This window comes from Dendropsophus ebraccatus, chromosome 1 (assembly GCF_027789765.1).
Source record: "Dendropsophus ebraccatus isolate aDenEbr1 chromosome 1, aDenEbr1.pat, whole genome shotgun sequence".
NCBI lineage: Eukaryota > Metazoa > Chordata > Amphibia > Anura > Hylidae > Dendropsophus > Dendropsophus ebraccatus.
In genome coordinates, this window is record NC_091454.1 from 180,543,669 (window position 1) to 180,569,930 (window position 26,262).

General features: G+C 45.7%; 1 protein-coding gene across 1 annotated transcript in view; it reads right to left on the minus strand.

Moving 5' to 3' along the window:
• ADAMTS17 (ADAM metallopeptidase with thrombospondin type 1 motif 17) overlaps positions 1–26,262 on the minus strand; it is a 191,678-nt gene that overhangs the window by 160,739 nt on the left and 4,677 nt on the right. The window contains exons 3-4 of the mRNA XM_069985227.1: positions 8,068–8,251; positions 2,422–2,597 (exon numbers count right to left, since the gene is read on the minus strand). Of these exons, the coding sequence (XP_069841328.1) occupies positions 2,422–2,597; positions 8,068–8,251 (360 nt within the window). The remainder of the gene's footprint in view (positions 1–2,421; positions 2,598–8,067; positions 8,252–26,262) is intronic.

Consider the following 26,262-nt stretch of genomic DNA (forward strand, 5'->3'; position numbering starts at 1 on the left):
GGGCCCAGAGAGGGAGAGGAGCCCAGTGTTCTAATGTTCAGCCTGCTCACTGTAGTGCAGGGTGAGCGGGCTGAACATCAGATGACACAAGAGACGAAGCAGGACCTGCACAGAGACAGAAAAGGATGAAGAACCGGATCTCATGACTGCAGTTTGGAGTGAAGACCAACAGACAGGACGAGGGAGAAGACTGAGCTATAAGTGCTGTGAGTCAGTGTCAGTCAGTCAGTGTCTGTGTCAGTCTGTCAGTGTCAGTCAGTATCTGTGTCAGTCTGTCAGTGTCAGTCAGTGTCTTTGGCAGTATGTGTGTGTATATTAGTGGTGTCTTAAGTGATTGTGCATAGTGTGTGGATGATGAATGCATAGTAGATGGATGAGTGGCCCACTAAGGCTCTGTCACCCGAGGGGCCCACAAAAACATGGAGCCGGCCCTGCCATAGGGTAAGTTCCATTTATATTAGGTTATCAAAACTGGTTTGTGCAGTTGTGTACAACTATGCTCAGCCAAAGTTTTGGCTTAGGTGCAGGACTTTCACCCTATGGAAAGGGAAACTAACAGCAGGTTAGAGGATGCTGACCCGCTTTTATGGTTCCATAGCACACAGAACGCTGAGGATGTAGGAAATTTTTCAAGGCTATTTTCGTTAAATCTTCACTTTAAATAATGCATAAATGAGGTGGTTTGGTGCAATGGAGATAGGACTACCGCCCTCCACCCTGATTAACCCTGCCCCTCCTCATGAATATTTACTCATTGCTCTGCAGTGATAAGCGCCGCAAAGCGCTGCAAAGCTCTGCAGCAATATTCCAGTGGGGTGGATCTGTGCACTATGGGCGGTAGTCCCATTCCTGATGTCTCAAATGTCATAATTTACATACTCATTAAAGAAAAGATTTAATGATAATAGTGCTGAAAAATTACCCTCCGTATACTACAGTATGTAAGCATGACATCAGTTTAGAGTCTGCTATTAGCTTCCCTTTAAAGGGGTTATCCAGCGCTACAAAAACATGGCCACTTTCCCCCTACTGTTGTCTCCAGATTGGGTGGGGTTTTGAATCTCAGTTCCATTGAAGTAAATGGAGCTTAATTGCAAACCGCACCTGAACTGGAGACAACACTAGGGGGAAAAGTGGCCATGTTTTTGTAGCGCTGGATAACCCCTTTAAGGAGTCATGGTAGTATAGAAATATGTTAGCCAAGTAATAAATCAACTGTCCCCATAAATTTCAGCAGGACCGCCTGACTCTCTAACATGTATGGGAGTCTTCATACACATTCGTAAAAGGCTGGCCAAACCCTAATATCAGCAGTACCGGTGACTCTCTAATGATATCAGGGATGTTGGATTTCAGCTGCCCAACACTTTTCTTTTCCAGCTGTCTGACAGCGGCTTACCTCCCACTTCCTCATTCACAACACATGAATGTTCGGTGAAGCCAAACTTTTATGTGTATCGGGCGAAAAGACGAGATGTATGGTGTATGGTAATAGGAATCATGAGGTAGAGGAGAGAAGTCACCTTAAGGCTGGGTTCACACACTGTATACTTCAGGCAGTATTTGGTCCTCAAGTCAGGTCCTCATAGCAACCAAAACCAGGAGTGGATTGAAAACACAGAAAGGCTCTGTTCACACAATGTTGAAATTGAGTGGATGGCCGTCATATAACGGTAAATAACTGCCATTATTTCAATATAACAGCCGTTGTTTTAAAATAACAGCAAAAATTTGCCATTAAATGACGGCCATCCACTCAATTACAACATTATGTGAACATAGCCTTTCTGTGTTTTCAATCCACTCCTGGTTTTGGTTGCTATACAGCCTCACAAATACAGCCTCAAATATACATAGTGTGAACCCAGCCTAATAATACATACACAAAAAAGCCATTTTATAAGTGGAAGTTAACATTCTAGGCCAGTGTTCAATTTGGAAGAAGACGACTCCAGCACTGATGGATTAGGCTAAAATAACACATAGAATATTGGTTAGTATTTGGCCCTCATTTTGGGCTGTGTTTCCAGTCAAAAAACATGTGGGTCCAAATTACAGAAAAAGGTGCAAGAAAATAGGCTGGGGCTACACAGCTTGTTCTGCCGGTGTGGCCAAAAACTACCATGTCATGCTGTCTGGATGGATTTTGTGCTATTGCAGGGTGGCGTCCACTCGCAATGCGACCCCATTCACTTGAATAAGAGGCCAAATCGTATTACCTGGCAGAGTGACTTAGTGATTCCTGGCTGCATGAGCAGCCTTATAGCCTTATAGCTTTTGTCTGTGTGGGTTCTATTCTTCATTTTAGCTAAAAATACTGAAATACCACAATACTACAGTAAGTGTGAACCCAGGCTATTATGACTAGGACACAATCAGATGATTATTGGATATTGCAAACCCACTCTGTGGCATACAAACCATGTTCATGACTGTAAGAATAAATCTCTGCGCAGCTTCAGGTCCATGATACTGCACCATGTCAGCGTCAGCCACTACCAGGGTCTCTACAGTGTGCCCATCACCAAGTCTAATGGCGTTCCTCCGTTCTCGCCAGTCACCACCTTCCCCACTCTTATTTTGTTTCTTTTTCTTCCCTGTAATAAACAAATAAAAATAAAGTCGTAAACTCAAACATAAAACCTAAACAGTCACATGTAGTAAAAATTAAAAAATAAATAAATTGATGTAATAAAGAAATGAATAAACATGTGATGATGACATCTGCAGCATTCAGAGACGCAGACTTCATTTTCAACAGCTGAATACAAAATAAATGCTGTACTTTGGTTGCTATGGGATTTTTTATTTGTTTACATTTTGAATTAAAGTTTTCTTCTGCCTTTTTTTTTAGGAAACAGCTGTATGTGCATGTTATATGCTAATGTAAACTGTGGCGTTTCCATGGCGTTCACCTTAAAGTGGAATCTAACCTGCTGATATGCCCCTATTGCACAGGAGACACAGTGAATAAGGGTATGTCTCTTACTTTCCTTCTCGGCACTGTTCTGGTGCAGTTAGTCGTTTGCTCCACGGTCTGGTGAGACCATTATGAGTACTGGGGCACCCGTTAGGAGCACTGCCCGCCCCCATAGTGCCGATTTACCCCTTGGGTGGTGTGGATCGGCACTATGGGGGTGGGCAGTGCTCCTAAAGGGTGCCCCAGTGCTCTAACAGTCTCACCAGACTATGGAGCACATGACTAACCACACTGGACCAGTGCTAAGGATGAAGGTAAGAGACATACCTTGCTCCTCTGCGTCTTATGTGCAATAGATTTATCTAACCTGCTGATAGGTCTCCTTTAAAGGAAACTAACAGCAGGTTTAATGCATCGAACCTGCTGTTATGTCTTGATAGCGCATGGGGCGCTGAGGATGAAGGCTACCACCAGGTCGACCCTCCTAATGATTATTCATCCAGTCTTCTATAGAGATGAGTGCCAAAATGACATTACTGCAAATGGCTGCCCCAACATTCATTAGAAGGGGCAGTGCAGCTGGGGCAGGTGGGTGTACTTAGGGTGGCAACCCCTGGTCCCTTGGACTGTTTGGTCTGTTAAAGACAATGGCCTTTCTGCAAACATGTCGCAGTATACGTCAGTATATATTTCTGCTAGTATGCAGCATACTGTATACCACACACTTCCACATAATGCAAAGTTTAATAAAGTGTCTTGACCACCAGACATACAGTATAACCTAATAACACTGCATATATTCTCTACAAGTCGATGAGCTTACAGCTGCTGTGGAGAAAGCTCTCTTTTTCTATAGCACCGCTCAATCTTTCAGCTGCAGAGGGTTTGGCTCTAGACATCTTGCTGGAACTGATAATTCCCAGGGGCTAGAATTAACACCTCTTTAAAAACCAGACGCTGCTCACTGACCAGACTTTCAATGGGAGACTGGAGCAACCTCACCACCCAGGATAGGTTAGAAAAAACATTGATGTATGATCATAATTCTGGCTTAAATAAGTTCCTCCCTAAAGCTGCATGTAAAATAATGTTTTGCCTGCAATAAAGTGTGAATACACCAGGATCCTCTGGTTTTTGCAATCCGTTTTTCTCAATCATTTTTTTTTGTTTTGTTTTTAAAAATAAATTGATGGAAAAAACATGTATTTGTGTGCATGTGTTTTTCCATTGACTTCCATTATACAGTGGTACCTCGGTTTTCAAACTGCTCAGTTCTCTAACTGCTGGGAACTCAAACTGTATTTTCAAGGAAAGTTTGCTTTGGTTCTCAAACTCTTGCTCGGTTCTCAAACACTTTTTGGGCACCCAGTCTTGAAGTACTCAGTATTTGAACATTTGGTGAGCGTGGATGGTGGGTTGTACCTGTTGAGTTATGCACTGGTGAGGCTTCACATACAGTACAGTACTGTATAAGACTGCTGGAGTGCATATACAGTAGAGTAGTAGTACAGTCAGTGCTCTGCCATCTCCCATCCTGTACTGTATAATAATGCTGGAGTGCATATACAGTACAGTAGTAGTACAGTCAGTGCACCACCATCTCCCATCCAGTACTGTATCAGACTGCTGAAGTGCATATACAGTACAGTAGTAGTACAGTCAGTGCACCACCATCTCCCATCCTGTACTGTATAATAATGCTGGAGTGCATATACAGTACAGTAGTAGTACAGTCAGTGCACCACCATCTCCCATCCAGTACTGTATCAGACTGCTGAAGTGCATATACAGTACAGTAGTAGTACAGTCAGTGCACCACCATCTCCCATCCTGTACTGTATAAGATTGCTGGAGTGCATATACAGTACAGTAGTAGTACAGCCAGTGCACCACCATCTCACATCCTGTACTGTATAAGACTGATGGAGTGCATATACAGTACAGTAGTAGTACAGTCAGTGCACCACCATCTCCCATCCTGTACTGTATAAGACTGCTGGAGTGCATATACAGTACAGTAGTAGTACAGTCAGGGCCCCACCATCTCCCATCCTGTACTGTATAATAATGCTGGAGTGTATATACAGTACAGTAGTAGTACAGTCAGTGCACCACCATCTCCCATCCAGTACTGTATCAGACTGCTGAAGTGCATATACAGTACAGTAGTAGTACAGTCAGTGCACCACCATCTCCCATCCTGTACTGTATAAGATTGCTGGAGTGCATATACAGTACAGTAGTAGTACAGCCAGTGCACCACCATCTCACATCCTGTACTGTATAAGACTGATGGAGTGCATATACAGTACAGTAGTAGTACAGTCAGTACACCACCATCTCCCATCCTGTACTGTATAAGACTGCTGGAGTGCATATACAGTAGAGTAGTAGTACAGTCAGTGCACCACCATCTCCCATCCTGTACTGTATAAGACTGCTGGAGTGCATATACAGTACAGTAGTAGTACAGTCAGTGCACCACCATCTCCCATCCTGTACTGTATAAGACTGATGGAGTGCATATACAGTACAGTAGTAGTACAGTCAGGGCCCCACCATCTCCCATCCTGTACTGTATAATAATGCTGGAGTGTATATACAGTACAGTAGTAGTACAGTCAGTGCACCACCATCTCCCATCCAGTACTGTATCAGACTGCTGAAGTGCATATACAGTACAGTAGTAGTACAGTCAGTGCACCACCATCTCCCATCCTGTACTGTATAAGATTGCTGGAGTGCATATACAGTACAGTAGTAGTACAGCCAGTGCACCACCATCTCACATCCTGTACTGTATAAGACTGATGGAGTGCATATACAGTACAGTAGTAGTACAGTCAGTACACCACCATCTCCCATCCTGTACTGTATAAGACTGCTGGAGTGCATATACAGTACAGTAGTAGTACAGTCAGGGCCCCACCATCTCCCATCCTGTACTGTATAAGAGTGCTGGAGTGCATATACAGTACAGTAGTAGTACAGTCAGGGCCCCACCATCTCCCATCCTGTACTGTATAAGACTGCTGAAGTGCATATACAGTACAGTAGTAGTACAGTCAGTGCACCACCATCTCCCATCCTGTACTGTATAAGATTGCTGGAGTGCATATACAGTACAGTAGTAGTACAGCCAGTGCACCACCATCTCACATCCAGTACTGTATAAGACTGCTGGAGTGCATATACAGTACAGTAGTAGTAGTACAGTCAGTGCACCACCATCTCCCATCATATACTGTATAAGACTGCTGGAGTGCATATACAGTACAGTAGTAGTACAGTCAGCGCACCACCATCTCCCATCCAGTACTGTATAAGACTGCTGGAGTGCATATACAGTACAGTGGTAGTACAGTCAGTGCACCACCATCTCCCATCCTGTACTGTATAAGACTGCTGGAGTGCATATACAGTACAGTAGTAGTACAGTCAGTGCACCACCATCTCCCATCCTGTACTGTATAAAACTACTGGAGTGCATATACAGTACAGTAGTAGTGGGTGCTGGAACCATTTAAACACATTTACATTAATTCCTATGGGAAGACACTGCTCGGTTCTCAAACTGCCCTCCGGAACCAATTAAATTTGAGAACCGAGATACCACTGTAAAAGAAAACGAATCAAAACGCATCCGTTTTTATAAGAGGACACAAATATGAGGTTGACTACGTTTTTGTGTATCCATTTGATCCATTGTGATCCATTTTGATCCGTTTTTTTTTTTTATAATGGAACTTAATGGAAAAAAGGATCAAAATGGATGCATTAGTGTTTGCAAAAATGCATGAAAAAAAAACAAAAAAAAAAACGGACTGTAAAAACGCAGTGTGAATCCAGCTTAAGAGGCATAGAGGAGTCCTTTATTAATATCATCTAGGGCAAACAATATGTCGTACACCATATTTTTATGGACCCAAAATTGCAGGAGTAAAATTGTAACCAGGAAAAGTGGCAGAGCTGCACATAGAAAAAGAGATCATCAAAGCCTTTTCCCTTTTAATGCAAAGCCTAATGATAGAAGAAGAGGTGTAGGAGTCTTTATATATAAGACATCTGGACCAAATGCCATATTTATCAGTGTATTTATGACAAAGGAAAAAAATAAATATATTGATAAATGTGCTAAACAATGCTAGAAAAGAACAAAGTTGGTCGGATGTTTGGCTTTTAGTTAAATCCCTTGTTTCCAGGCATATGATAACAATTGGTCTTCTATGAATTCAAAGGACTATGACTAAAAGTGCACATAGGGTAAGGCAGAATGAATGTTATGCCTCTAAGCGGTTTCTCAAAGACAGGAGGTACAATAATTATTTTTAGCATTACTTACTTAAATTGAAAAGGGATATCCTGTTCATCAGGGCAATGATAACAAAATGAAAAAGCGTAATTATATGTAATTTAGTGACATGTCAGGACATAGATACATCACTTGGGAAATGTGTGTAAAAATGCACGCAGGAAAAAAAAAAAGGCTGGTTTATTTTATTGAATGTGAACAGGCAGAAACCACTATCTAGTTAAATTGATAGTACGTACAGGGGCATACAAACTCTGGTAAAATTACAGGCTTCCCTCATATAACTTTATATTAATAAATTGAAGGACTTAACGAAAATGGGGCTGAAGATGAAGGTAAGGAATACCAAGAATATTATTTTCCAATGAAAGGATTTGTAGCCACTGAGGTTTAGGAAACAATTGGGGAGTACTTCCTGTATACCTCAAAACACTGATGTCTAAAACATAGTAAGTCCAAAGCCTAGCATGAATTAGATAGCTTGTCCTCTAAGCCACTCTCATTACGCCTTCATTCCTGGAGGAAATTAACTGCACAGATGTCTTCTCAGCATGTAAACCTGACCTGAATACTGCAGGTAATAGGATTTACTGTGTGCTCATGATATATGAAGTAGCATGCAGAAATATGTTAACCATATATGTTACTTTTTTAAGGACACCATTCTTGTAGAGTACCAGTTGTCAAGATGGGAAAACATTTTTTTTTCTATTTTAACACATAATAAAAAGTTAAAGCCTCTGAAGGTTTTCCAAATGCATTGTATATGGCCATGCAAAGTTTTGACAATTATGTTAGAATTATATAAATGATGTTCTATTTCCCTAATGCACACCTGATATAACTTGACAATTCTTCTCTGGTGTCTTAGACTGTGGGGAAGAAGAGGAGGAGGACACTTCTGCTTGACGCTTGTGTCTTATAATGTGTTCTCTTCCAGAGAAGTGAGTGCTGGGCTCTAGCGTTGTGTTGCTTGGTTGTATCATCATCTGCTCCTCTCCTATATGAATGAATCCAGTCTGTGGAAGAGACGCAGAAACATCATTCACATATTCCACATTGTAATTACTAAGCAAGGTAATATTAAAGACAGATCAGAAATACTAGACCTGTTATACAGTAATAGGCTATGTTCACACAACGTATATCTTCGTAAAACTACGGCCATTGTACAACGGCTGTGATTTTTACGAAAATATAAGTTACCTTGCCATCTATGGGATCCCGTCCAGAGCGTATACACATAGTGTACGCTCTGGCCGGGATCCCTAGCGGCGCCGCAAAAAACTGACATGTCAGTTTTCTGCGGCCACTATTCATTGAATAGCGGCCGCAGAAAACCCTATCAGTACACACTGTGGAGCAAGCAGCTCCGGCCACTCGCTCCATAACGTGCATTAGAGAGTTCTGATGCGGGCGAGCACGGATGCACCCGCATCAGAACTCAGTGGTGCCAAAGATCATCCGGTCGGTACTGCAGTACCGGCCGGAATGATCTTTTCAGAGACCGGCCGTTCCGTGCAGAAGACCAGAAGTGTGGGCAGGTAAAGTATTAACTGTTTGGGAAATTGTCAGCTGTTGGCTGCACGTCGCTATTACACGTAGAGATGCGCAGTTGGCAGCTGAAGATTTTAGGTCTGGGTCTAAAGAAACAATCATGTTCTATAGGGGGCTGCACAGGTGGACATCTTCAATAGGGGCCTGGATGGGACCATCTTCTATACTGGGACTAACAGGGGCCATCTACTATAGGATGCTGCAGAGGGGGCCATGTTCTATAGGGTGGTGCACAGGGGGGCATGTCCTATAGGGGGCTGCACAAGAGGCCGTCTTCTATATGGGGCAGCACAGGGGTTCATCTTGTATATAGGGACTACACAGGGGGCCATCTACTTTGTTGGGGAGTAGGGGGCAGGTTGAGTAGACAGTCAGGGCCGAGGGTACATTTAATCCTTCCTTGTTAGGCGTGGAGAATTGTTGCCACCTGACCCTGTTCTAGGAGCAATATGCCCCCACTAGAGCTCTCAGACTGCAGCTTAAAGGGGTTGTCCAGTAAAAATCTTTTTCTTTCAAATCAACTGGTGCCAGAAATTTATATAGATTTGTAATTTATTTCTATTAAAAAAACTCAAGTCTTCCCATACTTATTAGCTGCTGTATGTCATGTTGTTTTATTTTCAGTCTGACATAGTGCTCTCTGCTGACATCTCTGGTCGAGACAGGAACTGTCCAGAGCAGGAGAGGTTTTCTATGGGGATTCATAGAAAACAGAGTTCATGTCTTGGCCAGAGATGTCAGCAGAGAGCACTGTGTCAGACAGAAAATAAAACAACACTTCCTGCATGACATACAGGAGCTAATAAGTATAGGAAGACTTGAGATTTTTTTAATAGAAGTACAGGCCTGTATTTAGAGATCATGCTGCCCTAGGCACTTTGCAAGCTGAGGCGCCCCCCCGGCGCCCTAGTGTCCCAGCACCCCACCCGCCACTCGGCACTGGTAGGTTACATGCATGGTGTATACCCTGGCACAGATGGCACCCCAGTACCTGGTACTACTGAGTGGCACCCCCCGGTTTTAAGTAGTACTGGGTGCTGGGGTGCGGCTCTGCTTGATACCCGCTCTTCTCATCAAACAGACATGATGGAGGAAGGAAGGAGGCAGGGGATGTCTTATTTCAGAGACCGCTTCTGTCCAGTGTCGGACTGGGGCACCTGGGGCCCACCAGAGGAAATGATCCTTGGGGCCCACCAATATAGAACTAGTGAGACACGACATGCTGACACGCTCCTTTCCTGGATTCATCTGTATCTGTGACAAATCCCTCCATTTATACAGCTCTCAGGTTATGCTGGGAGTTGTAGTCTCTGAGAGGACAACCCTGTAATAAATCACTGTGTGCAGAGGCTCCTGGTGGCTGCAATCTGTGGGTGACAACCATCAGCCCTGAAGGTCCAGCAATAAATCTGTCTACACTGTACTACAACTCCCAGCATATCCTAAGGGCTGCAGACTGTCAGTACATGCTGGGAGTTGTAGTTCCTGCAGCCATTGTAGTTGGGCCCTAAGTGCATTATACACTGGATGCTTTGTGGCATATAAGAATACATAGATCTGTGGGGGCTCAGTGCAGGGAAGTAACCCCAGAACATCCCTAATAGGGGATAGGGGTAGATGTTTTTGTTCTGTCCCCTATTAGTGCTGTTCTGGGGTCACTTTCCTACACTGACCCCCACAGATCTATGTATTCTTATATGCCACAAAGCATCCAGTGTACAATGCACCTAGGACCCAACTACAACAGCTGCAGGCACTACAACTCCCAGAATGTACTGACAGTCTGCACCCCTCAGGATATGCTGGGAGTTGTAGTATTTGCAGCTCTTGTAGTTGGTTTCTAGTTTAAAAGTTTGCACTAGTGTACTGTAGTGACCGCAGGGCTGTGTCAGTACACTACCGCAAACAATACACCAATGGTACACAGGCTCTGCACACTATAGAAGTGATTACAGTGCAGTTACTAATGACTCACAGGTGACGTCTCCTCGAATTGCCGTCGCTCACTTTTTGCTTTCTTCTGCATCTGGTGCAGCCATCATGAAGATTTCTCCGACCACAACTAGTCTGCGGGCGGGTAGCTGGAGTGACTGGGAGGGGGAGCAGCTAGATGTGGCAGGGGGAGCAGCTGGGGGGCAGACTGGGGGAGCAGATAGGGGAGCAGACGGGGGGCAGATGGGGGAGCAGATGGGGGGGCAGACTGGGGAAGCAGATAGGGGAGCAGATGGGGGGCAGACTGGGGAAGCAGATGGGGGAGCAGACTGAGGGCAGACTGGGGGAGCAGATGGGGGAGCAGATGGGGGGCAGACTGGGGAAGCAGATGGGGGAGCAGACTGAGGGCAGATTGGGGGAGCAGATGGGGGAGCAGATGGGGGCAGACTGGGGAAGCAGATGGGGGAGCAGACTGATGGCAGACTGGGGGAGCAGATGGGGGAGCAGACTGGGGGCAGACTGGGGGAGCAGACTGGGGGCAGACTGGGGGAGCAGACTAGGGGAGCAGATGGGGGGCAGACTGGGGGAGCAGATGGGGGGCAGACTGGGGGGCAGACTAGGGGGGGCAGATGGGGGACAGACTGGGGGGGCAGACTGGGGGGAGCAGATGGGGGGGCAGACTGGGGGAGCAGATGGGGGAGCAGACTGGGGGGCAGACTGGGGGAGCAGATGGGGGGCAGACTGGGGGAGCAGATGGGGGGCAGATAGAGAAGCAGGATGGAGCAGCAGGGGGGGGGTAGAAAGAGAGCGGTCAGGGGACAGGAGGAGCATCCGGGGGGGCAGGGGGAAAACTCGGGCGGCTGGGGGAGCATCCGAGGGGAACTCACGTGCGGCAGGTGGAGTATCCGAGTCGCAGCCAGGGACCGGGGGAAACACAAAGGCGGCAGGGTGAGAGGCAGTCTGGGCAGGACCCCCCTAATGGAGGGCCGGCGTGAGCTTCCGGCACAGATAGTCTGTCACACAGGCCGGAAGCTCATGGCCGCAGCCCCGCAGTGCCAAACTTCTCCCCTGCTTGTGACGTCATTGCGCTGGCGCTGCGCTGGCGCAGGGCACTGCGGGGCTGCGGCTGTGAGTTTCCAGCCTGTGTGACAGGCTATCTGTGCCGAAAGGTCACGCAGGCACCCGAAGCTGCACCCCGGCACCCTATCCCCCCCGGGCGCAGATGTCAGCAGCGGGGGGGCGGATGGGGTTAAAAAAAAAATTTAAGTACATATTAAAAAATGTGTCCTGCGGGTGCCACCCTCCGTAGGGCGCCGGACCACGGGTGCCTAGTGGCAAATACGGCCCTGTAGAAGTAAACTACAAATCTATATAACTTTTTGATACCCGTTGATATGAAAGAAAATGTTTTTCGCTGGACAACCCCTTTAACCCTCCCCACAGAGAACACATGAACATTCAGCTGTGCCAAACATTTATGTGTATGGGAAGAGAGATAACTGTCTATGCGAAGCTTAAGGAAATTGCTGGCTCACCTGTCTCTGTAACTCTTTTATGACTTCAGTAGGAAGAGCAATGTGCACCAAATGTTTTGCCTAGGGGCTTTCATCAACCCTAATCCAGCTCTAAATTTCTCTATATGTACATAGGTGATCAAAGAAACTTGTATTTGATGTACAATAGACTTCTACTTCATGCTAAACAGGCTTGTTTCCTGTCATCCCAGCCTGCTCAAGAAGTCTCAAAGCTTCAGGATAAAAACATGAAAGACAATGGGTAAGAGGAACAGTACAAAAATGTTATGGGTTTAAATTATCCCAGGAAAAAAATATTTGAGATAGAACTTCTGCAGAACAGATAGGCTTTGTTAATAATTCTTCATGTGCACTAAGTTTTATACATTATGAAGTTGGAAGTCATTGTCTCTTCATGTCCAACCAGGGGCTGAGGGTGTAATGTATCGAGGAGACCACCAAAATGGTGAATGTAATTTTATACGTCATGCAGTGTAGCTCTCCTTCAAAAGAGAAAGAAACTTGCTCCTCAATGTCACCTTTTGGAGGTAGTTTCCTTTTAAGGGTAGCTTCACACGTACTGTATCGCTGCGTTTTTATCGCTGCAAGTTTGGTGCGATTTTTACATGTGAGTTTTGATTTTCACATGAAAATCATGTGAAAATCAAAACTCGCATTTAAAAATCGCAGCAAACACACAGCGATAAAAAAGCAGCGATACAGTACGTGTGAAGCTACCCTAAATCAGTATTGGGTAGTTACTAGGCACTAGTCACCCAGATGGTAACTTTCCCTTCTGGGACAAATTCTGGCTTGGCATCTCTAGTCATGTTTGGGCTCTTAATGGGTTTAACACTGATAGAAGGCATGCTACCTCCAATAGGTGGCAGTGAGGAGCAAGTTCCTTTTTTCCTTTGGGGGGGTCTACTTTGCATAGGTCCAACCAGGATATTCCTCCCTCGAAGTAATAGTTGAGATAAATTTTCCTTCCATCTGAATATACACATTAAAGTTCAAATAGATTTCCAGTGCTGACAAATCTACATCCATGCTGCTTCCCTCTTCTGCTGTCAGTGTAGTGTGGTTGGCAAGTGAGTGGTTACTGAGGATCCCTCGAAAACCTGCAAACTGCAGCAAAGAATAGAATCACCAAGAGCCTGGAGCTCAGAAGAGACTTCTCAGTCACACAACTCCCGCCAAGAACAACACACGGGTTTTACTGTAAAAATAAAACCCTCGAAGCGCAGAAACGACCTACAGCAGAGATTTATCTAGGGTCCTTGTGTCTATTCCTGTTCGCCTGACCTGGTAACAGGGTGTGGATGAATCAGAGAGGTAAAATATCAGGATGGAACAAATCACTCTGCTGTCTAGGAAAACTTCCCACTCTGCAATGCTTCACAGACCCAAAGTAATTAATTCCAGGATGAGGTGTGGAGATAAACAGAAGTCCAATTGTGCTGGAGCCAAGTGCTTATAAATAGTACAGAAACACGTTTACAGCGCCCTCACATGGCTCAGTAACTGTGTAGAAGAGTACACATAGACGCATCAACGCTAACAGCCATAATCCACTGTAATGTTACGTCATAAGACTGAAGAAATACTTAATAATCTGGTACTAAATTAGTAATAAGCATTGCAGAGGGTTGGGTTCTAAATGGAACATTTGCTAAATTGCAAGGATGATGTTATATCAAAACCTAGAAAGTAGGGACAGGAGGGACCATTGCATTTAGTCAGACTCTTGGGAACTCATCAGTCAGTAATTTAGGTCATGTCCTCATAATATGCCTTAAAGGGGTATTCCCATCTCAACTAACATAGTAGTAGGGAACATGAAGATAAATATTTTTGCAAACACTTTTATTGACTCTTTCTTCTGATATACTGTTCTTTTCCTCCCCTTGTTGACTGCTCATTGTCTAGGTTACCAACCACCACTCTGTTCTAAAAGCAGTGGTCTATATAGATATCCTAAACATATACATATATAGGGAGACGTGTATGAAACCTGCGCCGCTGGCGCACGCCAGGATGAAGGCACAGATTTGCCTCTTCTCCCTGGCGTCCGCCAGCTGTATCCCCCGCTTTCCTGATGGGCAGGCAGGGGGGACACGGCAAGGCGGGAGGAGGCTGGAAGCAGGTGTAGATTTGTTGCACAGGGCAGGCTGAGTTTACATAGAGGCCTGCAGAAAAGGGGGCGGGCCGAATTTAAGATTGGCGTACTTGTACACCGCTCTTCGCAAATGTCTCCCATAGTGTTTATTTACATATAATAATCTATGTATCTGTATATTCATCTAGCTATCTATATCTGCTAGACCACTGCTTTTAGGACAGAACAGTAGCCAGTAACCTAGACAACGAGTTGTCAGCAAGGGGAGACAAAAAGCAGCCAGATCAGGAGAAGGAAGCAAGTTTGTAAAATGAACATATCTGCTCACAGGCATAAATCATTAAAAAAATCTACACCTGCTGGACTTTTTATGCTGGGCACAGGGCTGGCCGAGTTTATTAAGAGGAGTGCGCCTCTTAGTGAATCCGGCCGCAAAAGAGAGGGTGGGCCTAATGTAAAAGCGGCATACTTGTACAACGGTTGTCAGGATATGGGACCAGGAAGACAAAGGACGGATGTAGCCCTGACGCTGGCACCTGCCCCGCTGTCCCTGCCTAATTTTCTCAACAGCCCTAACAGCAGCCGACAACTGGTTGATGGTCCTTAATCCTATATAAGTGAACACGGAACAAAGACAAGATAGATAAAACACAATATAACAGGGTCAGAGGTCCAAATCTGGAACAAGAGAGCGGCGCAGTACAAAACGTCATCGAAAAGAGTAGTCAAAGTCCAAAAAGCCAGAAGTCAGAAAACCAAATACACAATGCAGGGAACGCTTGGTCAAGACACACTAGTAAACTAGGCTCTATTGCAGGCAATGAGGCTTTAAGGAAAGTTTTGAGGGAGCTGAAGTCCTGCCCCCCGGTTCTGATTGGGGCAGGGACTAACAGCCTTCTTTAACGCTGGGAGTTGTGGTTCCCCTGTCCACCACTAGCCGACAACTGGTTGATGGTCCTTAATCCTATATAAGTGAACACGGAACAAAGACAAGATAGATAAAACACAATATAACAGGGTCAGAGGTCCAAATCTGGAACAAGAGAGCAGCTCAGTACAAAACGTCATCGAAAAGAGTAGTCAAAGTCCAAAAAAAACAGAAGTCAGAAAACCAAATACACAATGCAGGGAACGCTAGGTCAAGACACGCTAGTAAACTAGGCTCTATTGCAGGCAATGAGGCTTTAAGGAAAGTTTTAAAGGAGCTGAAGTCCCAGCCCCCGGTTCTGATTGGGGCAGGGACTCCCAGCCTTCTTTAATGCTGGGAGTTGTGGTTCCCCTGTTCTCCACTAGCGATGATGTAAGCCGCACCAGGGAGCGGAGTCTAAGGGGCCGCTGGTCTTCACCAGAGCCCGCTGCAAGGCAGGATGGATTTGCTACCCCTGGCTTGGCTTGCTAGTGGTGGTGGCGAGGTTCAGCAGGAGACAAGTAGGCAGACAGCCTGGAACTCAGCAGGAGTCTTGGCTGGACCAGAGACAGTAGGCAGATGGCAGGATCCAGGAATGGCTGGAACCGCTTGGCAGGATACACGAGCAGGATATACAGTCTGTAGTATACAGACTGGATACAGGAGAGCTGGAACTACACACTAAGGAAAGCATGCAGAGGCTCCAACACCTGTCGTGGGGCAGGGCTGCAATTTATAGCAGAGCTTCAGAGGAGCAGCCAATTAAAGGCACACTGACCCTTTAAATTATTGCAGAGCCGGCGCTCGCGCTCCCTAGGAGACAGGGACGCGCACGTCGAGCTGACAAGGAGCCAGAGGAGGAGCCCCGGCACAGAGCAGAAGATGGGGCAGCAGCGGCGCGGCGAGAGGTATGTGCCGCAGCCGCGGATGTGACACCTCCTACAGTACTCAAAAACTGAGTGGCAGTGGCATCTGCCAGTCAGCAATTACCAAACAGTAATCAGCTGGAACTCCCAGCAGGGGAGTAGCTTGGCCCTGGCCGCGTCGTTCATCAATAAGGACCCTGTCGGTCAGGGACGCCGTGGTGCTATGAGAGGGCCAGCTGTGCTTCTGCACTGCAGACCTGACAATGGTCTTCGTAAGTGTCTCCGATAGTGTTTATATATATACATCTAGCTATCTATATCAGCTAGCCCACTGCTTTTAGGACAGAACTGTAGCTGGTAACTTAGACAACAAGTTGTCACCAAAGGGAGGATAAAAGCATCCAGATCAGGAGAAGGAGGCAAGTTTGAAAAGTGAATGTATTGGCACAAAAACATAAAGGGGTTATCCAGCGCTACAAAAACATGGCCACTTTCCCCCTACTGTTGTCTCCAGTTTGGGTGGGGTTTTGAAACTCAGTTCCATTTAAGTAAATGGATCTTTATTGCAAACCACACCTGAACTGGAGACAACAGTAGGAGGAAAAGTGGCCATGTTTTTGTAGCGCTGGATAACCCCTTTAACTTAACGAATCCTCCAGGTTTAACTGTATTTCTTGAAATGTGAATGCCCCTTTAAAGGGAACTTGCCATGTTAAAATGGAGCCCAATCTGCAAGCATCATGTTATTATCATGAACATTACAAAGCATGAGGAGCAGAGCAAACTGTGTTGTGGAAAATGTTCAAGAATAATTTGTCTTTTATTCATGGAAATCTCTGTTCATTCTATGCTAGTAGAGTAGTGGGTGGCCCTGTTCAGAGACTGACAGCTATAAACGCTTATGAACCCTTATACACAGAGCACTGTCAATGTGATGTCTTTAAAGCGACTGTACCAAGGGTACATCGCTTCTCTGTTTTTACCATGAATAGATGCCTGAAGCACTGGAGGCAGGCCAGCCTTCCCCAGTGGGGAGAAGCCCCCTCCTCTCTATGACGCAGCTCTATTGATTCTAATGGAGCCTCATCGTAGAGGGGAAGGGGTTTCCTCCAGTGTTTCAGGCCGGGCCGGTGCTCGACTATAGACTGGTACCGTGCGCGGGAACTGGGTTCAGAAAAACAGACCAACATCAACGTACCGGTGCCAGTCTATTCATGGTAAGAACATAAAAAGCAATGTACCACCAGTAAATTTGCTTTAACTATAAGTTGGAAAATCTATGTTCATACAAGGTAAAATAAAAGCAAAATACAGACATAACTTTAAATGCAAAAGCAGGTCATATATAATGAGTATACTGGTAGTCAACTATGGACACTATTCCATTTATAATATATGTATTTTACTGCAAGCGAAAATAGCCTAAAAGGGGTTGTCTGCGAGCAGAAGATGGCAGAAGCCCTCTGCTCCCTGGTACTCACTTCCTAAGATTCCAAATCTTGGAGGCCCTTAGATATTGAGACACTGTAAAGCTATTGGACATCGCGTGCAAGTGTTTCTCCTCCTCACGATCATTGTATCTTAGCCCCCCATGTCGCGAGGGGGAGAAAATGTTTAGCATCCTTGAGTCCATTCGTCCTGAAAAACATGGATACAGCCATATGCTATAACCATATTCTTCCAGTCTCCGTAGGGCTGCATCCAACTTCTTCAGCCACCAGTAATCAAATGCCAAACCATCGGAGCGAGCGTGCTCCAGCTTATACAGTAAAGCCTCTCTGAGATGACCACCCAAAATAAATTGAAAAGTAAGATCTTCTCAAAGAAGACATCCAGAAAGCATACTATATGGAAGAACTGAAACTCTGTCATAGGAAATGTGGTCTGGCTAAGTCAGTGGTCTTCTCGAAGAAGTGGTCTTGAAGGTTGTTTTCCTTCTGTTAATATCAATGCTACCCTACTAATAAAGAACTCCTCTTAGCGATGCAAACCTTGTTATCATTGCCTTCATAGGAGAAGCTGGATGCTTCACTTAATGGACATGCAGGATAGGAAGGCTAGTTGCTTAAACCGGGGGAACAAGGATAGTAAAACAGATCATTAAAATATATTACAAAACAAGCTTTCCTCGTCCATGCATCAATTGTTTCATTTTCCTGTGGAAAGAAGCCTCCAAATAGATAACTCTTTTTAAAGGCAGCCAAGGATAACAGCACATGGTTAACTTCAATCATTATGGCACTGCAAAATGGCTTGACACTGGCCACCGAGAGAATATTCCACTTCCATTAGTTTTCCAGACCCTGCACTCCATTCCCCAGGAGCTCTATTACTAAGAAGTACCACTCTTATGCTATACTGATGAAGGATGAAATACATTTTTCCTTTAGTTGTACTCCCTTTACATATTCCATACGTCCAATTTTATACTCATTACATTTAAAGAGAATCTGTCATATTACAAATTTAGTTCCATTTCGATAGGGCTAAAGGTGCTAAGCAGATTGATATACATATAAATATTTGTAGTAAAAGATACAGCAGCGTGATCCTCTCCCCAGCCGACCCTGCATTCTGTCAATAATTCCTCTTAGACTTCTATGGGGTATATTGATGGACTGCGCGGCTGTGATCTCTCCATAACTTCTAATCACAGCAGGTGAGACCCCCTCTGATAACTTTTCACCTGTCTGATAACATGTCAAAAGTTTTAGTGACAAGTCTGCTTTACGTATTACAGGAAGTTTATTCTTTTACACAACTGTTTTTTTGGGACTTAGGAGTGTGGACCTACTAAGTCAGGGGTGGGGAACCTCCGGCCCGCGGGCCGCATACGGCCCCTGACACCTCCGGATGCGGCCCGCGGCACCCCTGTGACATGCGCTGCTCTGGAGGAGAAGGAGCCGGCATTCACAGCTTCCTCCTTTTGTCTGTGACAGTTACCAGACACAGGAGGACGCTGTGTATGCCGGCTCCTTCTCCTCCAGAGCGGCACACGTCTTCTGCGGTTTGCGGCTCTCCTGTCATGTGCGCCGCGGTGGTGAGGCAGGAGCCGGCATACACAGCATCTTCCTGTGTCTGTGCCGGCTCCTTCCCCAACAGAGCGGCGCACGTCTTGTGACTCCTGCGGGCCGCGCGCGATGACGTCATTTCACCGCGTGCCGCCTGCAGGAGAAGACCGGCACAGAAGAGAGGAGGGAGAAGAGGACCTGGATAGCGTGGGAGCGGAGGAAAGGTGAGTGGGATGTTTATTTTTTTTTTATTTGGGGCAGGCACTGGGGATTAACTAGGCCACCAGGGACATGACTGGGGGGGATGGGGGGTTAAGAAGGCCACCAGGGACCTGACTGGGGGGTTAAGAAGGCCACCAGGGACCTGACTGGGGGGTTAAGAAGGCCACCGGGGACCTGACTGGGGGGTTAAGAAGGCCACCGGGGACCTGACTGGGGGGGTTAAGAAGGCCACCAGGGACCTGACTGGGAGGTTAAGAAGGCCACCAGGGACCTGACTGGGAGGTTAAGAAGGCCACCAGGGACCTGACTGGGAGGTTAAGAAGGCCACCAGGGACCTGACTGGGGGGTTAACTAGGCCACCAGGGACATGACTGAGGGGGTTAAGAAGGCCACCAGAGACATGACTGAGGGGGTTAAGAAGGCCACCAGGGACATGACTGAGGGGGTTAAGAAGGCCATTAGGGACATGACTGGGGGGTTAACTAGGCCACCAGGGACATGACTGGGGGGTTAACTAGGCCACCAGGGACATGACTGGGGGGTTAACTAGGCCACCAGGGACATGACTGGGGGGTTAACTAGGCCACCAGGGACATGACTGAGGGGTTAACTAGGCCACCAGGGACATGACTGAGGGGGTTAAGAAGGCCACCAGGGACATGACTGAGGGGGTTAAGAAGGCCACCAGGGACATGACTGAGGGGCTTAACTAGGCTACCAGGGACATGACTGGGGGGTTAACTATGCTACCAGGGACATGACTGGGGGGTTAACTATGCTACCAGGGACATGACTGGGGGGTTAACTATGCTACCAGGGACATGACTGGGGGGTTAACTAGGCTACCAGGGACATGACTGGGGGGTTATCTAGGCTACCAGGGACATGACTGAGGGGCTAAACTAGGCTACCACGGACATCACAGAGGGGCTTAACTAGGCTACCAGGGACATGACTGGGGGTATTAACTAGGCTAGCAGGGACATAACTGGGGGGATTAACTAGGCTAGCAGGGACATGACTGGGGGGATTAACTAGGCCTACCAGAGGCATCATTGGGTGTGGGGGGGGGGGGGGGAATTAGGCTACCAGGGACATGACTGGGGGGTTAACTCAGGCTATAGGGTATCACTAAGGATTCACATCAGGTACAAGGGGCATCACAGAGGGTTAACTACAATAGCAGGGGCATTAGGGAAACAATACTGTGCCTTGCCCCGGGTGCTGCAAACCCACGCTACCCTGCTGCGCACGGTATGCGGCCCTCGAATGATTTTATAAATGCCCGACCGGCCCTTTACATGGAAAAGGTTCCCCACCCCTGTACTAAGTGATAGGCAGTATTCCCTGTATGATTGTTCGTGTTGAAATAACTGTCAATGTCCCGCCCACCAGACTCCTAAACCCAAAATAAGGGAACAAAGGGAATTTGTCACTAGGTTTATGCTGCCTCAAATAAGGGCAGCATAAACTAGTGATATAAATGCTGAACAGATCGGTGTATCACTTACATCATTCTGTTCAGCCGTTCTCCTGATATGCAGGAAAATGGGATTCTTGCCAGGACACTTAATCCGCCCTCCAGCTGCTAATTGAGAGGCGACTGCCTATACACAGCATGGATCGATAACTGCCAATCAGCAGCTGGTGGGCGGAGTTTTCTGCTTCTCATGAATATCAAGGACTACTGGGCTCATGCACATAATGGATAGGACTACTTATTGTCCATGTTATTCAGGAGGATATGTCTGAATCAGCTTTACAGAACAATGTAAGTGATACATCATTCTGTTCAGCTTGTCTGTCACTACTTTATGCTACCCTGAGATAGGACAGCAGAAACCTACAGTCAGAATCTCTTAAAATGGGAACTCCAGCAAAAATGTTTTTCTTTCAAATGAACTGGTGTCAGAAAGTCACAGATTTGTAATTTACTTCTATTTAAAAATCTCAAGTCTTCCAACTTTCTGACACCAGTTGATTTAAAAGACATTCTTTTTGCTGGAGTACCCCTTTAAATTACTAGTTCTACTGAATCGTTTCCCAAGAATATATTATACCAATATCCTTAGCTCCTTTTGCGCTATACCACAGGGCCTGTAAACTGAAGTGAATTTTCATGCTGGAGAGGATGATGGCAGGGGGACACTGAGGGACACAGGGCACTGGAGGGACACTAAGCATCCCTCTGCCATCATCCTCTCCAGAAGCCACAGCCCGCACAGCTCTAGGAGTCGGGACGTGACCATTTTATCCAGGAAGTGACATCACCATGTTATCCAGGAAGTGACATCACCATGTTATCCAGGAAGTGAAGCCTTGATGCAGTAGTAAGTGCAGGGAAAAAAAGCAGTTTATAAGCATTTCCTGTAATAAGTGTATACTGGTGATTTGTATAACTTTTGGGGGGGCAATACAATACTTTCGCCGGACTACGAAGGGGATACTTTTCTATCTAATAATGAATGAAAATAAAGATTTATCCATTTAGGCGCCTAAACAAATAGATGAGAACAACCTTTACAAGAGATGGAACTGCATGTACAGAGGAAAAAGTTATAATAAAACAACTAAATACTGGATTTGCCAGCAATTTTTTTTTATTCTAAAAGGAAAAATGGCATTACACAAATCTCTAATTTGCTACAGATTTTCTGGAGGAATTGGAGGAATCTATTGTAGGAATCTTTAATTAAAAAGCAGATAAAGACTCCTTATCACAGATCCAAGTGAAGGAAGGGAGAAAGAGACAGCTAGGAATGTAGTGCTGGAGCCATCTGACAATTCACACTGACAGCTGTCAAACCAGGCAGCCAAACCACTCCTAAATGAAACATTATCATATCACAGTAACATGCTCGTAGGTGCCAACATGAATTAAACAGCAGATCTGTAGTCTACACAACATGTAAGGATCGGGTAAGGGAATGTCTTTATAATGACTGGGTTTCTCTACATTCCAGGATACAGTTACTATCACTAGCAGTAGTTAGCACTGTACCTGCATTGTCTCTAAGAGTTCTCATATGTGCTCATTATATACGACTCCCTATAAGTACTTGCCAGTACCAAGACCAGAGGACTGGAAACAGGCTCAATAAGATATTCAATAAGGTGGCTAGAAAGTACAATCAGACAGTCGGAACAAGCCATGATGGGTCCTCTATTACACAGTTAAAGTCTACCCCCTGTGTTCCATAAGAAGATAAAAGCGGATGGAAAAAAAAATTGCAAAAAAATTGAGGCCCATGAGTTAAAAATTACAGCTGTGCATCCATTTCTCCAAAGACACAAACCATTAGTTTACATTGTTACATAGTTACAAGAGTTCATCAAGTTAAACCTATGACCCTATAGGGTGGAAAGCAGACACCCTTATGAGACAGATACCAATAGCCCCATACCAAGGGGAAAAATGTCCCCCCGACTCCATACATGGCGATCAGTAAATCGCTGGATCATTGTCGCACCTTTTAAAGAAAAGTATCCAACCCCCCTTGAACATGTTTAAAGGGGAACTCTGAGTGAGAGAGCTGTTTTGCTGGGGAGGGGGTGGATGAAGGCAACAACATCCACTTACCGCCCTGATTCCAGCACCGGGTCTCTCATCGTGCTGCACTGGTCTATAGTGCCTGGCCGCTTCCTGGTCTGTGACGCGGCTTGAGATGTGACATTTCCAGTCCACTCAGCCATTTAGCGGCTCTAGCAGGATTCCGCCTCTGCCGCTGAATGACTGAGTGGGCTGGAAACGTCACACCTCAAGCCGCGTCACAGACCAGGACCGAGCAGCACAATACGGGCCTGGCGCTGGAATCGAGGCAGTGAGTGGATGTTTTTGCCTTCATCCACCCTCTCCCCAGCCATAGAGGAAAAAGCCCTCTCGCTCAGAGTATCCCTGTAATTAGTCAAACATCAACACATCATGTGGCAGAGAATTCTATAGTCTTACTGCTCTAACAGTAAAGAATCCCGGTCTGTGCTTATGGTGAAACCTTCTTTCCTGTAGACATAGAGGATGCCCCCTTGTCATGGTTACAGGCTTAGGTATAAGAAGAGCACTACAAAGATCTCTGTACTGTCCATTCATATACATGTACACTGTGATCAGATCGCCCCTAAGACATCCGTTTAGCAGACTATATAACCCTAAGGCTGCTTTCACACATTCAGTGATTTTCAAGGTCCATGGATGAAGTCTGCTATCTACCTCCATGATCCATGAAAAACCATCTGTTTTGCATCCCTGTCCATGTTTTTCAAGGATCTGTTTGAGGCTAGATTCACACAAGATGGATGCGCTGCGGATTTTACGCTGCAAATTTGCAGCGAAATCCGCTGCGGATCCTATGCCATTGACTTTCTATGAGAATAAATACTCGCAGCGGGATTTACATCCCATTGCAAGTATGTACGTGACAGCGCCATTAACCCACGCTGGCCAGAGCAAACATTGCCTGATCCATGCTCCAGCTTGCTTTAGGGGCTCCCAAAGCAAGCCGGAGCACGGAGCAGGTAATGTCTGCTATGGCAGGCAGTTAATGGCGCTGTCACGTACATACCCGTAGCCGGATGTAAATCCCGTTGCTAGTATGTATTCTCATTGAATGCAGCGTAAATTTGATAATCTGTCTTGGTGCTGTAACCCACCCATTCCCTTAATGACCTTGGCAGCCCTCCTCTGCTCCCGCTACGGTTCAGCTGTGTCCTAAAGGTGCCCAAACCTGTACATAGTATTCTATATGTACGGAGGGAAAACTATGGTCCTGTTTCGTGCATCTTTGCCTCTTTTGATGCATGCAATGATTTTATTAGCCTTGGCAGCAGCTGCCTGACACTAACCACTAAACTTGAATTTACTTTCCACCAATACCGCCTTTTCAGTGGCAGCTGTACTCAATGTTTTACAATGTAGTTTATAACTGCACACAGACTCCTTCTGAAATAACAAAAAAAAGTCTATCTAACCTTGTATTCAAAATGTTCTTCACTGCCTACTTGTCTCTACCCTTTAAGTGGAGAACATGTGGGAATGTGAGGTTTTAGGTGGCTGGTGTCTCTGTGGCTGGTAGGAGAAGGGTAGCCCTGTGAGGCAGCCTCTAACAGCTTCCTGGCTCAGTCCGTATTAGGGCTCCGTGCCTGGACCTGTGGTTTGCGCGGTTATGGCATGGCTGTAATGTTATACAGGGAATAACTGTGTGTGAGAGGCACTAAATATGGCTGGGAAGTGTGCATCTGTCTGAATCTGTTTTAGATTCACTGCTTCACATCCTAATGCCACATTATCACAGCCGTGTAGACTAATGCTTTGAAGGGCTTATTCATTCTTTTAAAACGGATGACCTAACCTAAGGATAGAGCATGAATATTAGATCAGTCATGGTCTGACTCAGCACCCCTGTGGATCAGCTACTTGAAGAGGCCACGGCCCTGCAGCCTCCTCATTGTTTACATTGTAGTATTACACTCTTCATGCTTATACATGTCATACTTTTCATCGGACCCAAACATATCCAATTCTTAAGAGTGACCAAGCATTTGAAAACACTGAATAAAACCTTAATGACGAAAAAAAATGACTTAATGACTTAAATAAAAAGGTACAAAACGTAATGGGGGAGATTTATCAAACATGGTGTAAAGTGAAACTGGCTCAGTTGCCCCTAGCAACCAATCAGATTCCACCTTTCATTTTCTAAAGACTCTGTGAGGAATGTAAAGTGGAATCTGATTGGTTGCTAGGGGCAACTGAGCCAATTTCACTTTACACCATGTTTGATAAATCTCCCCCAATGTTTTTATAGTCTGTATGCAGAGAGAGTACACAAGCCTTGTATATATGGAATTCCCTAGTATAGTAAAAGGGCTCCTGAACTTTAGGGGTTGTCTCATTAAAAAAGCTACTTTTATACTGCAACCATTAAAGGGACTCTTTACCCACAATCTGACCCCCCAAACCGCTTGTACCGTCAAATAGCTTCTTTGAATTCAAGATCTGTCCTGGGGTCCGTTTGGCAGGTAATGCAGTTATCGCCCTAAAAAACAACTTTTAATCTTGCAGCCTTTTGTCAAACTGACGTGGCCTAGAGTGTCTATGCCCTAGAATTGCGACACCCCTCAGTCCCTCCTCCCCGTCCTCTTCATCATTAGGAATGCCCCTAGAAAAATTTCTTCTACTCATCACCTGTCTGAACACTGCACATGTGCTGGATCATTAAGACACCTGTGCAGTGTTCAGACAGCTGATGAAATTTGACAGAATGCCAGATTGGACAACTCCTTAAGGGTGCGTGTACAGGATCTGCAGCAGATTTGATGGGGCAGATTTTAATCTGCAGCAGATCTGCAGCAGATTTAGTGGCCCACATTAGATTAAAAGCAAATCTGCGCCATCAAATCTGCTGCAGATCCTGTACGTGTGAACGCACCCTATCTTTCAAGCCTATAGTCATTTGACACAGGGCAGCAAGTTTAAAAGTTGTTTTTTAGGACAATAACTGCATCACCTGCAGAACGGACCCCAGGACAGATCTTGGATTAAAAACAGCTATCCGAAGGTACAAGCGATTTTGAGGGGGGGGGGGGCAGATTGTGGGTACAGAGTCGCTTTAAGGTGAACGGCCAATAGCCACTGGTCTAGCTGCCAGAACGTCTTGCAAACAGTTGACTTTGTAAAGTACTCAATCAGTAGCTGCATGTTAAATATATAATGAAGACAACTCAACAGAGCTAAAGTTGGAGACACTCAACACTAAAGATGAGCGAACCTCAAGCATGCTTGGATTCATCGAAACCTGAGCATGCAGCATTTAAATACCAGTGGTTGAAGAAGTTGGATGCAGCCCCAGGGAGTCCTGGAAAACATGAATACAGCCTACGGCCTACGGCTGTATTCTTGTTTTCCA